This window comes from Musa acuminata, chromosome BXJ3-6 (genome assembly GCF_036884655.1).
Source record: "Musa acuminata AAA Group cultivar baxijiao chromosome BXJ3-6, Cavendish_Baxijiao_AAA, whole genome shotgun sequence".
Lineage (NCBI taxonomy): Eukaryota > Viridiplantae > Streptophyta > Magnoliopsida > Zingiberales > Musaceae > Musa > Musa acuminata.
In genome coordinates, this window is record NC_088354.1 from 40,848,956 (window position 1) to 40,866,199 (window position 17,244).

The 17,244-nt window shown below is 38.7% G+C and overlaps 2 protein-coding genes across 2 annotated transcripts; both read right to left on the bottom strand.

Annotated features, from left to right (window-relative positions):
• Positions 1 to 403: 403 nt before the first annotated feature.
• Positions 404 to 11,783, bottom strand: LOC103990030 (protein RETICULATA-RELATED 5, chloroplastic-like). The gene is made up of 7 exons (XM_009409050.3): positions 11,021 to 11,783; positions 8,508 to 8,637; positions 6,698 to 7,228; positions 3,184 to 3,291; positions 2,401 to 2,949; positions 1,793 to 1,915; positions 404 to 782 (listed from the first exon to the last, which is right to left on the bottom strand). Exons 1-7 carry the CDS (start codon positions 11,656 to 11,658, stop codon positions 618 to 620), a joined length of 2,244 nt encoding a protein of 747 aa, XP_009407325.2. The 5' UTR covers positions 11,659 to 11,783; the 3' UTR covers positions 404 to 617.
• Positions 11,784 to 12,411: 628 nt separating this feature from the next.
• Positions 12,412 to 14,644, bottom strand: LOC135639632 (laccase-3-like). The gene is made up of 5 exons (XM_065153478.1): positions 14,532 to 14,644; positions 14,294 to 14,445; positions 13,976 to 14,217; positions 13,691 to 13,819; positions 12,412 to 13,587 (listed from the first exon to the last, which is right to left on the bottom strand). Exons 1-5 carry the CDS (start codon positions 14,616 to 14,618, stop codon positions 12,509 to 12,511), a joined length of 1,689 nt encoding a protein of 562 aa, XP_065009550.1. The 5' UTR covers positions 14,619 to 14,644; the 3' UTR covers positions 12,412 to 12,508.
• Between the last annotated feature and the right edge of the window lie 2,600 nt (positions 14,645 to 17,244).

The window sequence follows — 17,244 nt, forward strand, 5'->3', positions numbered from 1 at the left end:
GGGTCGAAAAACTCTCCCTTGATATTGACCTTTGTACAGGAACTCAACGCGGAGTCGAACTCCACCCAAAGGCCGTCTTGAATCTATCACGGACGCCTTAATACCCCATCAATAGTCTTGTAGGACAACCATTCGGGTTCCTCGGATGCCCTTGCAACTTTAGGTCGAGACCCAACCAAGCCAGCTCACAGTCAACCTTTAGCCATTACTGTAGACGGGAAAAAAAAACCCAGACAATTTACTCTTGCTGTGTGTATCTGTAGAGAATGGTCATACCTATTATTCTGCTATTGGGTTCTGAAACTTCAAAATAAAGAAATGTTTGTTTTGCATGTCTGCCCCGATAAGTCTCAGCGGTTCCAAAATTTTGGCATCTTGGTCTTGAGAAATAAATCATTTTGAATTGAAGAATATGATATTTCTATTAGTGCTGGATTTTCACAATTCGATACAGATTAAGGGACCAAAATTGCAAGTTTAGATCTCAAGAAAGAAAAGCTAAATAATTGAGCTTTAATGACCAAAATTGTAGCATATTGTGGTGGCCATGTGGCAGATGAACCACCATGCTGTCTGTTGCCGAGTCTGAAACCATCTTTCTCAGTGAGGAGGATGCATTATGGAGAGGTGTCACCAGACTGATTATTGCTTTCATCTATATTGTTTAATTTTGTAGAGCTGCACTCTAAAAGTGGGATATCAGGTGTTTCTGCAATCGGATCAGGGATAGCTCCCTTTTTATTTGTCTGTAGTCCTGTAAATCGTGCTAGATCTACCCATTGCTGCAAAAATAAAAAAAGGAAAGATCAGGTGAAGACAATTATACTAGCACTGGCATGTATCTAATTTAAGATATAAGATCCTAAATTCATATAAGCAAAATTATTGAATTCATCAAAACCGGATGATAAAAAATCAACAGAACAGAATCATATTCTTCATATATCAGTTGCTTAGAACGCTTTGTCTAATATTTAGTTTGTCTCAGTCAATGATCGTGCTTAGCAGGCCAATTTGTCAGGATTTGGAGGTCAATGCAACCCAATAAACTCAAGGGCAACTATACCCATTTACTCGAACATACATGAAACATGTATATAAATTTATTAAGAATGATGCTGGGGTTTTGAGTGGAAAGTGTCACACGGTTGCTTTTATCTTTAGCACGTAGAAAATTATGACTCTCAATTGGAAAAATTGACAGTAAGTCCTCTCTGTTGGTCTTTGCAATGGCAGAATGAGCACAAAACAAGATAATCAGCAAGGAGTAACATAAAGGAACTGCAGAGCATAAAAGAACTCCGCTGTGGAATGATGCATCCCAATCCTGGATGAAGAGTTAGTTGTACTTTTACTGAACTTAGATTAAAGTTTTTAAGTTTTTTCTTAAAATTTTCAACTATTTTCAAACCTATTTTGATGTACTAATTTTGACATCACGTGTTTGTGTTGAGAAGTCATATCTCACCAAATCCAAGATTAAGCAATTTTCTTTAGATTCTTTTGGGGTGTGTTGAATCCTTCATACCAATCAAACATGGTTACGGCAATGGTACCAGATTGGTTCTGTAAACCATCAGTTGGACTACCATGCCACGTCATACTGTGTCATAGAGCTGACTTCAAAACAATTGTCACTTAATTCTCTTTACTAGTAAACCTTCATGCAAGAGCTGATAATATAACCAAATGTCAGCAGAAAAAATTCCATGTCCTGATAAATCATAATCACATGTTTCTTGCATGCATAAACAAGCAAGAACATTGGAAAAGAAGTCAAAGCAAGACTAACCTGTGTTCCCCAATATGAGTTGATTGTGCGGACAGTGAAAGACAATGCATTAACAAGCAGTGGTCCATTGTTGTAAGATATTAGATAATCTGAAAGGCGGTGTTCTACTATTCCAGCAATTATCTGCATTTAATAGGTACTTATATTAATAATCCTGAGAGTAGTTATCCATTTTCATGAATTCGAAAGATGCTTTAAAGTACTGTCAACAGGATTATCAATCATCCAGAACAAGGATCTTCATGTTTAACAGTTACTTATTCATGGTCAAGCATTAAACAATGTTACCATCAGGTGCAGGCTAGAATAGCTCCAGGACATTATTATAGTGCACAATCCACGTAAATTTCTAGATACACTGCACGATCAATTGCATCAATGGACATACATGCTATTGGTGCAGCAATTGGATGGCATCTTCTTGCCCCAGTAAAAGTTATAAACATGTTTTACTTGAAGATGAATATAGTTAACAGGAAAGAAGAAACTGTAGAAGAAGTATTTGATTGGAAATTATTTAGTTTCTGTCTTTTTGTCTTTTAGTTTGTGTCATTGTTAATTGATGCATGTGTACAGATTTGATCAAACTAAAACTGAGTTACAAATACCTGGTAACGCAGGTTTGCTGATGTTCCAAGAAAGCTTCCATATATCATTGCTGATTTTAATATGGGAGACCTTTTCCGTCTGCTATTCACAGATAATGCAGGCCTCAGATTTTTGCGAATAAAATATAGAACATCTGAAGCAACTCCAGCACCAATGCTAGAAATAAATCCCACCCCAGCAAGTTTCAGACCACCAAAAAACACCGATGCAAATCTATGACTAAAATTCCAATCTTTACCCACAACATTCTTTTGGAAGGCATTATCTGGAATTGATCCTAAAAGGCCTGTTAGTATTTCAAAGTCCTCAAAGGATGAACTTTCATCAGCATAAGTCAAAAATGAAAGAGTAGGAGCAGGAAGCCACACAGTAAAGAAATCAACAACAGAACCTCTGATCGTATCAGTTAGAACATAGTCAATTTCTTCAAGGAAACATCCTTTACGTCTTTCATATTGTGCTAAAAGTGTGGTTGTTATTGAAATAGCCTCTTCTATGGCCAACCTATGTAGAAATTTAGGATCTGCCAAAAGTCTTTCCCGAAAACCCTGCAAGACCCAAAAAGAAGAGCATAGTTATTAAGGCATATAATCCATGCTATCAAAAGAATCATTCCTAAATTCATATGCTATTAAAGACAGTGTCATGTTAACAAAATATGAGATTATCATTTTCTTCCATGAGCTTGAAAATTCTCAGATGCTCACTGATTTAGCGCATCATCATCACATCATGGATTACAAAGAAAAGAAAGTTGACCAAAGGGAAGGAGAAACTTTTACTTGAAATCGGTGAATAAGTTCTGAGATCAAAGGATACTGCTCAAGATCAAAAAAGTTCTGTAATATCTCTGGCGATACTATTCCAAGATCCAATCCTTTCTGAAGGTCCTGTATAATAAACAAAGTAAAAAAATCAGCAATCATTCTGAATTACATAAATGCTGCTTCACAGAATGTATGACTAGAAGAAAAATCAGTTACCTAATACTGACAACACATATGGTTTCAAGTTATTTTCATCTTCAAGAATAAAAGAATGAGCAACAGAATACCAAAGTGCTGGGTCAGTCACTAGACCACGATGTTGAGCTAGGGCCAAATAATATGGTCTCATTGCACTAATCATCCTGACTAAATTTACAAACGGGCCAAGCCTGTCTGGCCAAAGAGATTTTAATAATTTTTTCTTTTGTATATACCCTCGAGATATGGTTACATGAGTACATACAACTCGAAAGTTCATATTTTCATGTATACACTCTGCAATAATAAATACTTGACTTTGTACCTCTAAAGTAGTCAGTACTCACATTCGCATATACATCCTCTAATGTTTGCACTGAATCGAGTCCTTAATGATCTCAAGTGACTATTCATGGCTAAATTCCCAGAGGCTTCACTGATTTAGGAAAGAAGCTGGGGTTTCGCAAATTTGAAAAGAGATTAGTGAACAAAAGATGAATGGTCCCTTTGGCCATTTCTTAAATTCCAGGGAAAGAATGGAGATCCATGGTATCTTTATCATATAACTTTCATCAAATAAACCCATTAAGTAATCCAAGTTAAATTCAGGATTTTTAATGGAAGTGGAAAAAAAGGTATCAAACACACTAATGCAAAAGAACCTGTATTTCAAATCCTAAAATAAATTACAATATTCAAGTTGAGTTTATTCAACATTGCATATGGTATTGAAAACCTTTCCCAATGCCTTTATTTCATGTTTTACACGTGAAAGTATTGCTTAAAAAGTGAAACTAAATAGGAATTATGTGATAGGAAACTTAGCTATTAGCATTATGCATTATAAAGAAATCTAAAGCTCTTTGAACTTTATTTGTCAACCAACTTGGGGGGTTTGTCAATAGATGAGTCTCTAGTGGGAGTCTCTAGCTAAGCTTGCACCTAATAACAGCAACAACAAACAATAATGTCCCAACTATTTCAGTTTAGTTATGTGGATATTTTGGCATCATTCAGGTCTTACCGAAGTGCCCCCCCGAAAAAAATTGGATTCTTTCATTTGACTAGACTACCAAATTTATTTTCTACCTTCATAAACCCGACTAGTGAGAACCCTCATGAGCCTCCCCTACAGGAAAAGTGAATTTGGACTTCTGTGAGCTCTACATAATACAATAACTCTTGTTAATTCGAATATTGAAACACCAAAAAAATTTAACATATCTTTATTATTTCCTAGAAATCTTATTAAACCACCTATCTTAATCAATTCACATCATCTAATTACAGTATATATGAAGTCTCCTTTGTATATGTTCATATTATCTTATACCACCTACACTTATTGTTCTCATAAGAAAAAATTTCCTATTCTATCATTTCTAGTAACTTTGCACATCCAACTCAATACTCTTGTGCAAGGTTCATATTTTCGTATCGTAGTGGCATACCGAGTCTTGCTCGGTACGGCACGTACTGAGTGGTACGCTAGGTGTATCGAGCGATATACCTAAAATAGGCATAAAACCCTCCGAAATGCCTAAAAATAGAAAAAAAAAAAATAGAATATGGTTTTTAAGTTAGAAATAAATATACATTTAGTATAGTTTTGACAAAATTAATGTAAATTAGGTAAGAATAGTGCCACATATCTTTTTCGGGCTTCGAGGAGTAGCCTTGTGCAAGGTTCGCAATTTTTGTCTGTTCCCAATAACCCTTGCGTTAATATTGAATTATCTACAGAAAAATTATTTAAATTATTATATTATTTTATGTATAACTTAAACCTTAAGATTCAAATGAATTAATCACATGTGTAGATATACTTGATTCTACCATCGAAACGAATGACGGGCCTCCATAGGTGGTGGATCGGGGTCCTCGATCCTATGTATCTATATATCAATATGATATATTTGTCGGACTCAATCCTGAAATTGATCCCATGACATAGTGTATTGATCCCATGACATAGTGCATCAATGTGGTGATGGTCGCAGGTTGATCATCATAAATCACTTATGTCCCAGACGGCTCTTGAGGCATGCATTGGTGAATGTTAGAACTTCTACTTTCGCTACTGATCTATTGCTCTGTATCATACTGTTGCTCGAATAAGTATGACCAACTATCACCGCACTACTGTTAGTAGTAAGATTCTCCATACGACTGTGAATACGATGAGCTTCGTTCTGTGTCTACGTCGTGTAGGCTTTGTCACATCTACTGAAAATCATCCATTGGCTTCCCCTTCCTCTTTCGTGTATAAACTTGACCAGTACCTCATCACGCTCCATGATCTAAATCTTGGGTGGCATGTGTAAAATATTATTCCTCGATTCATGCACTACACTCAAATTGTGTAGATGGGACCAACGATTCCCCGGCATCGTTGCCATCATCGGTTGAGGCACTATTGTACACATCGTTACCATGTCTCTGAATTGAGTGAGTTGTTGAATGTGATTATGAAGGTGTCTCATCGCCCGACTCGAGTTTTTCCAACGATGTAGTTGATGCTACTGCTTTGCCTTTGTCATTGCCTTTGTATGTTGGGCGAACAACTATGACAGTTAGGTGTCTCTAGTTCCTAGAGTAGTTTGACTCGATCTTGTCTGGCTCCTTCCGCCACGTTTTGACCGAGGGGGATTTTCCTCCTGCTAGGGATGTGCTTCCTCTTCTTTTATTGCCTCGGTGATAAAACATGAAGGACGTTAAGGATCTCTTGCCTCATCAAGTAGAAATTTCAGAAAACGCGAAATCCAACCTAAGTGATGAAACGTGAAATCGACCGGTACCACCCGATACAAGTCGGTAATAGTCAAAATTTTGACTGTTACCGCCCGATACAGCTCTGTATTGCCAGATACGGGGCCAAAAATCTGGTATCGCTCGATAGCGAGCGGTCCGCGTGCCGATAGACTAGCAGACCGGTACGTACCGCCCATACCGGACGATATGGTACGAAATTAAAATCCTTGCTCTTATGTTAGCTACGCTAACATGTTATTCATGTTTCGTAATCATCCAACACTCCAACCTATAAGAATGGTTGGCCTTATGATTGTGTTATGAAATTTTCCTTTTGATCTAAGGTGCACAAAGTGATCACTCTCCTTTGTGGGCAAATCTTGCACCTTAGTTTTCCAAATTCCCTTTTATACTTGGACCTGATAAGTCCAAGGTCTAGGGCCAACAATCCTATGCTTTGGCAATTAATTCCCTTAGACAAAAACCAAATTTTGGCTTCTTACAGTGACTACCAAATCATAGAAAGCACAAGATCTGTAGGCTAAAGAAGGTGAGGCATAGGAAATTAGCAATCAGGTACCTGAGGTAGTGCTTCTCGTCTCTGACCAGCTGCATTCATCACGCGAGCAATTTCGGCACGATCAAAGCAATTTCTGCTGCAAGGTTTAGCAGCAGAGTACCACAAGAAATCAGCAACAGGGACTTCACCTTCCCTCCGAATTTGTTGCCTTTCAGGATCAAGTAGGATGACAACTTGGTTTTTCTTTTGCAATTTCTTTGATATTCTAGCAGGAACTCCAGTTCCTCTAGATCCATAAATTACATGGCTTGCACCAGTTACAACAATAAGCATATCTGCTGAACTGCCACTGTTTATAGCTTTCATGATACTCTGGGACATGGTATACTCATCAATAACTCTTGCTTGCGCTGGCAGGTATGAACTAGGACCAAAAAGAACAGATTGGTTTGACGAGATATTGTCTATCATTGATCGCCCAGAGATAGAAGAGAAGCCAGAAATGAAGCCTGAGCCAGCTGGAGGAGCATATAGCTTCCGTTCGTTTTTGGAAAGACCTCGAATACCTTCAGCTTGAACAGTTCTCAGAACCTAATAAATTTAGTAGGAAAAATCAACAGTCTCCTTGATGGTGTTGCAATAAAAACTAAGAACAACAATAGTGCAAGCCTGCGCTATAATTTGATATAGCATTTAGCACCCATCACAAGTTTAAAGACAATACTTTAATGAAATATAATTAATTCAACGCAATAAGAGTGGAAAGGCGAGAGGGTCTGAGGCCGTGGATTATTTTTATTTACAAAACATCTATCAGATCATTTTCATACATGTTTAATTCACTTAAATTTTTTATTTACAAATATTTCTATGATTTGATGATATAAGATTTCTATCTTCTTTGCTCAATTCAAGCTCATGCAAGTATAAGATTTTAAATTACAAGATATAATTCATACAGCACAAATACAACATTTTAAACTTAATAAAAATACTTAAAATCCCTAAAAATTCGATAAAAAATCCCTATTGTACACTAAATATTTGGCTCCTCGATTGGGATGCATCAATTAATGGATTGTGAATCCACTGCCTTAATCCACTTGGCATACAAGACACAGTAGCTTAAGGATTCTCCCTTCTTTCGTGTCAGCACTATATCAATTACTCTCCTCAAATCCATATTCATCATAAATTAAGATTGATAAGACCATATTCAACCACATTTGTGTTTCTTTATCCATCAACTAACGAAATTTTCTCTACACAAAATGGAGCCATCAAACATAAAAAGATAACTGACCATGTGACTCCTTATGCAAATATACTTTCCCACGTAACTATGAGACAGTAAAATTTGAGATAAATAACACTTTGGAAACTAAATAAAAGTGTGACAAAATGCATCTTCGAGATATTATGGTTCCAAAAGGAATGTTCCAAAATGAAGTGTATTGAATTCATTTCACTCCTTGAAGCTGAGATAAAGCATCATCCTACTGGTGCCAAGTTATTAAGTCTTTTCCATACTTCTGTTCATAACCAAACTAAGGGCTGCTATTACCACCATAGTGACCTTTCCTCTCATCCAGAATAAAATGGTAAGCTTCGAAGTACTCTAAAATAAGAAGAAAAGACCTGACAATCACAAGTGTACCAATTAAGTTAATAAATAAAATGCAAGAAAATGCTATATTCACAATGAGTTAATTTTATTGGGTCTCTAGTTTTATAAAATGACATTGAGAGCTTCGGTGCAAAAAAAAAAAACTAATTGTGATGCATGGATGAGGAAAGAGTGGCACAAAGCACACAAGTCCAAATTTTATTGTCATACTCATGCATATCTTCGAATACACAGGTGAATTACCTTCAGTGGTGTACCACAAGCAATAAGCTTGACTCCATTGTCACGACAATAGTTTAAAAGAGGTTCATACTCCTGCCAACGTTCAGGTGGCCAATGAGAAGTGTAAGATCTTAAGCTTCCTCCATCAATTCTGCTAATGAGATAATAGTTTTTTGATAAGAATGTAAAAGAAAATAAACCAGGACTTTGGGATCTAAAAATGATATATTTCTTTCTAGGAATTTTACATGGATCATGCAAAGATCAGCTTTTACAACAGTGATAATGATCCTGATTAGTTTTATACTTGGGTATCAACTATACAAGCATATTCCTTCACAACACAGAAGGACCACTTAAAAGAACAGGCTGACAAATAATAAACCAGATGAATAGAAGCTTGCAGAACTTGTTATGAGACAACAAAGTGGTCAAAAAAATGTTGCCTGGTTTCTAGAATAGTGAAACTGAATTGTTTGCCGGGTAGAATTTAGTAGAAAGTAAAAAATATTGTAAAAAAGACCAGGTGCAAAGCAAAAAGGGAAACAAAAGGAATTTGACTACAAGGAAAAAGCTAGTTCTATGAGTTTAGGTCCTGTAACTATGATTTCCAAACATGATCTCACATTGGATATAGACTATATCTCAAAATAGTATGTCAGCATTTGTCCATGTCCCAAATTCACCTTATAAACAACCTTTGGCTTGAATCTTGATTTCAATTCATGACATATATGATATTAATCTATTAGAGCAACAAACGCTTGAGTGTCTGGACCACGTTCAGACATGCTCTGTATCACGATGAATCTCTTGTTTGACAAGAATAGGCACCGTAGATGGTATCAGTGGCATGGTGAGCCATGATGCCTCTAAAATCCCACGACATCCCTGGGAATTCTGAAGATCTAATTGAATATGTATGTGATTTGTGCATAGACCTAACGAAAACAGTAGATATTTGAGAGGGAAGACAAATCCACATCATATGTGGGCTGTACCTTTAGCATACAAGTAATATATACCACCAAAAAGGCACCTTATTGTCCTATTACAAAATAAATAGGAAGTTGAAAGTTGAACATGTGATTGCATTTGCGAACGTTGAATTTTAGGATTGTAACTTTTTAGGTCTTGATCAAAAAGACTGTAATGACATATTTAAGGAAAAGGATAATGTCAACGAGAAGCCAACACTTATCTACAACCAATAAACTTAATGAAATATTTATGAAAGTAGATGATTGTAATGCATGTTAAGGCCTTGAAAGTCAAATTGGTATTGTACTACATACTCTTTAATGCATAATGTCTCCTGAAAATGATTTTACAACTGGATTCTAAGGGGCATAAATTATTTCTTATAACAACACTTTGATAAAATGAATTGATTCATATCAAATGCTACCATGGAAGGAAGGTAGTTACAACTAAAAGAGACTTGAGGGAGAAAGAAGATGATAGAGAGAATAAAAGGGAGAAGAACAAGAGAGACAAACTAAGCAATTAAACATAATAATATTTGTTACATGCCTTAACAGCTAAAATGTTCATAAGAGTCATGGGGAAAGAGTCAGTCTCGTGACTACACCAGATCCCTCTAAAAGATGACTCTTGAACTCTCAAAAATGCAAATTATAATTATAAAGTAACTATTTTAATGCGTACTATACCCATATGGACTATATGAAACACTTAAAACTCATAAAAGGACTCTTTTGACCTACTAAACTAACTATCAAAGCTATAAACAAAAATCTGTCAGAAAAGTAGCTAAAAGTTTAAAAAGATCCTAATCTAGTCTGACTGCAATTCTGAATAGAATTATTACTATAAGTTTGTATGTGCTAAGATCATAATCCATGTCTTCATACGAAATGGTTCATTAGAATTCTAATGCGCCAGTTCACATGTCGAAGATGAGGACCCATGATGAATCACCTTCTGTCATGGTCCCTCGAGCATGTTTCAAAGCCAAACAAAGCCCTAGATAAGTTGGTCCACATAATCAACAAAACAAGAGATCTTGGAGTGATGTTCCGTCTCATGTTGCTATGGTAAGTCATCAACAACAGTTCTAAGCAGCCCTGTAGATATTGTGTCCAGCACCAACAGCACATTATCTGGATAATGTACTTGAGCATATTTCAAAATTGAGGCCTTGCTATCAACTTCACTAGGAGGCGAATAATGGAAACAGTTTTCCTCAAATAATAGATACAGGAAAAAGGAGAAAAATTTTGCAAAATTATAGAATATAATTCGTAGTGTTACGAGATAGTCACATGCATTTGAGGCCATTATTTGTCATTATTTAATGCACTCTTCCCTTTCATTTACCAATATTTAAGAGAAATAGCATACACCCCAAACCAAAATGAACAAACAACACACTCTAAACCGGCCTACGTTGCATTATAGCACATTGCAACTTTAACCTTATCCAAATTGAGAAAATAATGCTTGTTCCAAGAAACGATGCAGGAAAGAGTGGACACAGTACCAAATCTTTTTGTTGTTAGAGACACACTAACCTTTCATCCATGAACTGATCGATCTGTTGTTGGAGATCGATAGGGAATGCTTCTAGAGCCAAAGATACGGTCCTCTGCTGCTCCAAGCACCGATTCCTAAGATTCTTCACGATCTCCAGCTCAAGAACCCTATCGTCCCGATCCGGCACCATCTCAGACTCCCCCAAGTACACCACGCGAGCGCCCATCAGCTTCTCCCACACTCTCCTCTTGTCCTTCCCCACCGCCTGCGGCTCCCCGATCACCGTCGCGTCGTAAACCCTAGATAGTATCTCAGGTTGTCCTTCCTCCTTCTTCTCCTTCTTCCTGTTGTTCCCTTTCTCCACGTCTACGACGGAGGGTGGTGCGGAGGCGGAGGGGACTGGCTCGGGGGCCTTCTCTTCCGTCGCCGTAGCGGAGGCGGCGGCTGCTACCGAGTGGAGGAAGCCCGCGGCCATGGCCAAGGAGGGCAAGAGCAAGAACTCCCGCCTATTCGCCGCGAGGACCGCCCGGCCCTCGCCATCCCCTACAGCGGTGTCACGGCGGAGGGCAGCGGGGGAGAACTGGCGGGCGCGGCGACCGCAGGGTCGGCGAGGGGAGGGGCACCGGGCAAGGTACGAGGATTTGAGATCGGCGATGTTATGGGAGTTGGCGATCATTTCCAGCGGCGGACGTGGCTCGTTGGTGAACTCGACACCCCCGTCCCCGCCGCGCTATCGCTCGGAACGTTGCAATCGATAACCGTTTTCACTTAACGCCGTTCAATACATGGATTGGCCATTCCGTTATCATCGTAGCTTCAAATATAATAACAAGACAAATATCCCAAATACTATTTTCCTTTTAAATTCTTTGTCAAAATTCAGACTTTACTTTAATTTTCTGGACCAAAATACCAATTTTTCTCGTATCACATAAATTATTTTGGTACGTATAAAATGCTTGCGTGGAAAGATGGGCACCGCGAGGGTGAGTGGCGCACGATGGCGTCGACGATATCCACCGGACACTGACCACTCAGTTGCGAAAGCAACGTGGCCGTTTAGGTGTGGCCACTAAGCTCTGCTGCAGCTGCTGAGGTGGTGTTGATGTGTTCCTACACAGTTCACTCATTCGTTTTGGTAGAGGAACGAATTTGGATATATATATATATATATATATATATATATATATATATATATATATATATATATATATATATATATATATATATATATATATATATATATATATATATATATATATAGTTTCGTTGACAGGTCAATAATAACAGCGGTCTTACATTATCCGAACAAGCCAACCCCCAAAGTCCGCCCAATCATATCATAAACTTGTGAGACGATGCAAAAAAAAAAGATCTGATATACTTGTGAGAGCATATCAAATTTCGCTTGACTGTAACAAACATAATGTTCGTTGCATTTATGATTCATTCATGAACGATATAAAGCATATGAATTAAATACGATATAATATTTGATATGAAGGGCAAGTAATCTATGAATATGTTCAGCATGGAGGCAGGTCAACCGGAGGGGCCTCCAAGGACTGCAGCTCTCCCACTCCATCCTCCACCAGGAACGCCATGGCCAACCCCCAGGTAATGTGAACGTCCAAATGGCAATGCATGAGCCACACTCCTGGGTTGTCCGCCACGAATCGGATGACCGCCCAGCCGTTCACCGGCACTCCCACCGTGTTCCTCATCGGCGGGTCGACGAGGTTGAACTTGGCGTTGTCCTTGGCTGGGTTGAAGTTTCCGAACCCCTCCGCGAGGATGTAGAAGTCGTAGCCGTGGATGTGGATGGGATGGTTCTCGGCGGCGAAGATGTTGGTGCCTTGCAGCACCAGCTGGACCACGGAGCCGTACTTGAGCTTGTAGACCTTCGTCCCCGCGATCGGCTGCCACAGACTGCGGCTGATGTTTTGGGAGGTGTAATCGAACTGCACCGGCGGCACCGCCGGGAAGTCGGTGGTGAAGACGCCGGGCACGCCTTGGTAGTGGGCTTGGAGAATGGAGTAGCTGTTGGGCAACACAAAGGAGACATTGTTCATGCTCGCCCCGAAGCGAGTGTTGTTCGGCCCGCCGCAGGTCTTCCCTGCAGGGCAACCGAACAAGCCCAAGCCCACGGTGAAGAAGAGGTTCTCGTCGACCGGCCCGGGAACCCTAACCCTGGAGAGGCTTTTGATGCCGGCGGAGAAGGCGGAGGCGGCTCTGGTGTCGTTGTAGGCCGGGAGGGCGGGGAATGCAGGCTGCACGACCCGTACCGGTTCGGAGCACCCGCAGTCGTACTCGAGGATGGCGGTGGTGGTGGTGTTATCGAAGGGCACGCCCTGCGCGCTGGCGTAAGCCCGGGCAGCGATGTAGTAGCGAGACACCGGCTGGTCCATGGTGACGAGCACGTCGGTGGTCTGCCCCGGTCCAAGCATGAGCACCGAGGTGGTGAAGGGCTTGGTGTAGGACGCGTCGGCTCCGACGACGGTCATCTTGTGACCCGCGATCGCGACGAAGAGCTCGGTGTTCAGCGCCGCATTGATGAACCGGAAGAGATTGGTCTCTCCAGCCATCGCCGGAATCACTGTGGTGTCTGTACAGGGATGCAAACATGAGAGGAGTCGACACACTTCTATGTACTGATACGATACAACTTTCAAGAGATGAGATGCTTTTGAGATTGGACGTGAGCACACCTTTGCGGGAGCATTTGTAGAGATCACCGGGCTCGCCATTGATGGTGAAGGCGTCGGAGTTGTTGGGAGCTGCTCCGGTGCGCTTAGCTCGCCGCACGACGTCAATGGGATTCCTATTCCACCACTCTCCTGTTCCTCATGAAAGAAGCCATGGTTGAGGCCTTTGCAAGAAAAACAACTGGATCTTTTGTTATAGAGTATTTCCTACTTGCCTTTCTTATTATGGAATATTTCCTACTTGCCTTTCAGAGAGAGAGAGAGAGAGAGAGGGAGAGAGAGACGAACCAAGGAGAACAGGTATTTCTCTCTTGGGCTTGGTGAATGGGCAGGAGTTATCCTTGGGGTGGATGATGAGAGCTCCGTAAATAGTAGCCCTGAGCCAGGAGCTGTGGGCGTGCCACCACAGCGTCCCCTCCTGTCCCTCGATCGTGAACCGGTACCTGTAGCTGCCGCCTGGCCGGATCGGGCACTGCGTCACGAACTCCGGTCCGTCCGCCCACGCCGTCCTCATTTGCCGCACCCCGTGCCTTCAACAACACAACGATCAGTACCGCATGCTCTCTTCATCAACGCACGCACGTCGACATGCAGATCACTACGTACCAGTGAAGCGTGACGTTGTATCTCGCTCGGTTAACAACGTTGATCACCAGCGTGTCTCCGTTCTTTACCTCTATGGTCGGCCCGGGGAACTGCCCGTTCACCGTGATGATGTTGTGGGCCTTGCACAGCCTCTTCACTGGCGTCGCTTGCACCTGCACCAATCCACACAAACGTCGAAGGTCGAAGGTCGAAGACGATGAATGAGTCAAAGAATGGTCCGAGCTTGGAGAAAGCTTACCACAAACTCATGGTAGTGAACTTCCGCGCCGCTGTAACGAAAGAGAAGAGAGAGAGCTAACAGAAAAGGAAGTAGCCAAGACTCCATTACTGAACTCAGTCCCTGTTCTTGAAAGCTTCGAGGAGGTAATGAAATACAAAGGAAAGGGGACGTCTTATATAGAGGCTCAAGGGATATGTTGCATGGGAGACATGAGGTGGATTTTGTGGTTAGCAGATTAGATTTTCGATTTGTTCCAAGCTTTTAGATTTCCACCCACTGATGTATGGTCAAGCAGCTCCTTGTTCAACCCTGCACCAGTTGGTGCACCCACTTTGCTAGCCTCTGTGTTAGGTATAGTGATCCTTCAAATGCTTGTTTTACAAGCTTCCACATGACGCAATCTTAAGAACAACACTAACATCAACGAGATACATATATTTGCAGGAAGAACTCATGCACGGTCTCATGAAACCATGGAAGCTGTAGGTGTTTGCCTTGTAACACTGTTCTTCTCCAGACTTGAGCTCCTTGCAAGAGCCACTATTCAGAGGTTTGGTTTGGGTGGGTGGACAAGATGCAACTTTTGGCTCAGTAGATATCATCTGACCCCCTTGTTTCTGCACGTGTACAAAGGAGGTGGCATCAGTGTTCATTTGGCTATTGCTTGTAGAGCAAAACAACATGTGGGTCAAACAAACTTACATGCCTATGGCTTCTTCTCAAATGTCAATGCCAATTTAATTCATCAGATATGACAGATAGAAACTATAACCAACAACTAAGTGGTTCAATGGGATCAGTGGGTGTCGCTTGTGATTCAAGGAACTGAGACGGTGGAGAGAGATGTTTTGTCAAAGCAATTTGCCAGCGAACATACCATCAAATCTTCAACTACAAGATAGTAGTAGTTCAGCAAAAAAGAGACGGCACTGTTGGTAGGACAGAGATAGGCTTTAGGTGGCATTGACACTTGAATGGCCAATATTCCATGCAAATGTATCTTTAGATCTTTCAGTGGGTGACATAAGGGGAAAAAGGTAAGAGTTAAGAGGAAGCATTTCCACCAACAAGCAGATGGTGACACCGTGGCAGATAGCACCGATCCTGGATATATATATATATATATATACTTACTAACTTTAACTGGATCTCTGGTTCACTGTGCTGTGGGATGCTTCTCATGCAACAGGTTTATTGGCCTTAACAGTAAAAAAAAATCTGAAAATTAAGTTTCTGTAGGAAATTAAGGAAAAGTGGTACAGAAGTTGCAATAATGTGGCTTAAAAAGGTGAATTATGGTTTTTAGTGAAGTTAGCAGATGGTGAGAAATATAATTCGGCTAATATATTATACACTTCAGACTTGAACCTAATGCTGTCTGTGCCAAAAACATAGTGCATGTGCCAGATGAAATCAGTATAATGCTTTTGGTCATAAGAATATAGTAGATTTTGTGATTCAGCATAGCGAAGAGTGTTGAATGATAATTCAGCATAATGTTTTTGGTTATTATGATTTTGGACTTAAGCATATGAGAATTGTAAGTCAGCTAATACTATATGCATTCTTTAAAATATAAAAAAGGTAAGGGGTAATCAGGTAGCCGATTAGTTGGCCAACCATATAAGAATTATAAGCATTTCATTTTTCTGGAGAAGCAAATGACCTTCCCAACTTTCCAATCTCTTCATTCAAATTAATTAATATTCTTTTCAACAATATATATATAGGTGAATTCTCGAAAATAATTCCTGATTTTAAGAAATTTAATTCATACAATTGAATAAGTTCAACCAATCTAAAACTTGAACCCGTCAAAAATAAATTATATTAAATAATTTACTTATATATAATTAAAAATTATATAGATTAAATTATTAAAAATAATAAAATTAAAACTAATTATTCTAATTATAAAGTTAGGAGTAATAAATAATAATATTTACATATTTAATATATATATATGTTTTTTTTTAATTATATTTAAGATACTTAAAAATAAATTTGAAATGTATATATGGCCATTATTTTTTATTTTAATTTTTTTAAAGATAGTTTATTTACTAATTTTGACCTTTAAAAAGTTAAATTTGCATAGAAAATATCAAGAATATATAATCTTAATATCAAAAATAAATTATATTAAATAATTTAATGATATATATCAATTTATATTATTAAAATTAATAAATAAACATATAAATTATAATAAATTATAAAAATAATAAAAAAAGAAAAAGTACAATCAATAAATTAAAAAAATAACTATAAAGTAAAGCTTTAAATTGGAATCAGATGGACATATATTAACTTTTTTATTTTAAAATTTTTTATATTTTTTAATTTGTTTAGAATATGTTGGATCCATGCAAAGTTTTTTATATTTGAGATTTTAAATAGATGGATAATCTATAATAAAATTTTGGTCCAAAAATATTATGTTCTGATATCTAATACATTATTTTTTGATCAAATAGAAAATAGTATATCGCATATAAAGACTTATTCAAATGATTTGAAATTTTTATAAAAGGTTTGAATTAGACCCAGATGGATATCTATCACTATATTTCTATTTTAGATATTTTTTTTAAAAAAATATCTATTCAATATCAATAATTTATTTTTTTTTCTATTTCTCTATTTTTTATTTCACCAAAATATGATGGATCCATACAATATTTTTTGACATTTAAGCTTCTAAATAGATGGGCAACATATGATAAAAATT

Coding starts and splice junctions, on each gene's coding strand:
- LOC135639632 (XM_065153478.1), bottom strand. CDS start 14,618: ATGGAGTCTTGGCTACTTCCTTTTCTGTTAGCTCTCTCTCTTCTCTTT. Junction 13,820..13,975: donor AGAAATACCTGTTCTCCTTG/GTTCGTCTCTCT, acceptor CATGAGGAACAG/GAGAGTGGTGGAATAGGAAT. Junction 13,588..13,690: donor CTACAAATGCTCCCGCAAAG/GTGTGCTCACGT, acceptor ATCCCTGTACAG/ACACCACAGTGATTCCGGCG.
- LOC103990030 (XM_009409050.3), bottom strand. CDS start 11,658: ATGATCGCCAACTCCCATAACATCGCCGATCTCAAATCCTCGTACCTT. Junction 1,916..2,400: donor CAGCAAACCTGCGTTACCAG/GTATTTGTAACT, acceptor TATTAAATGCAG/ATAATTGCTGGAATAGTAGA. Junction 783..1,792: donor ACTCATATTGGGGAACACAG/GTTAGTCTTGCT, acceptor TTATTTTTGCAG/CAATGGGTAGATCTAGCACG.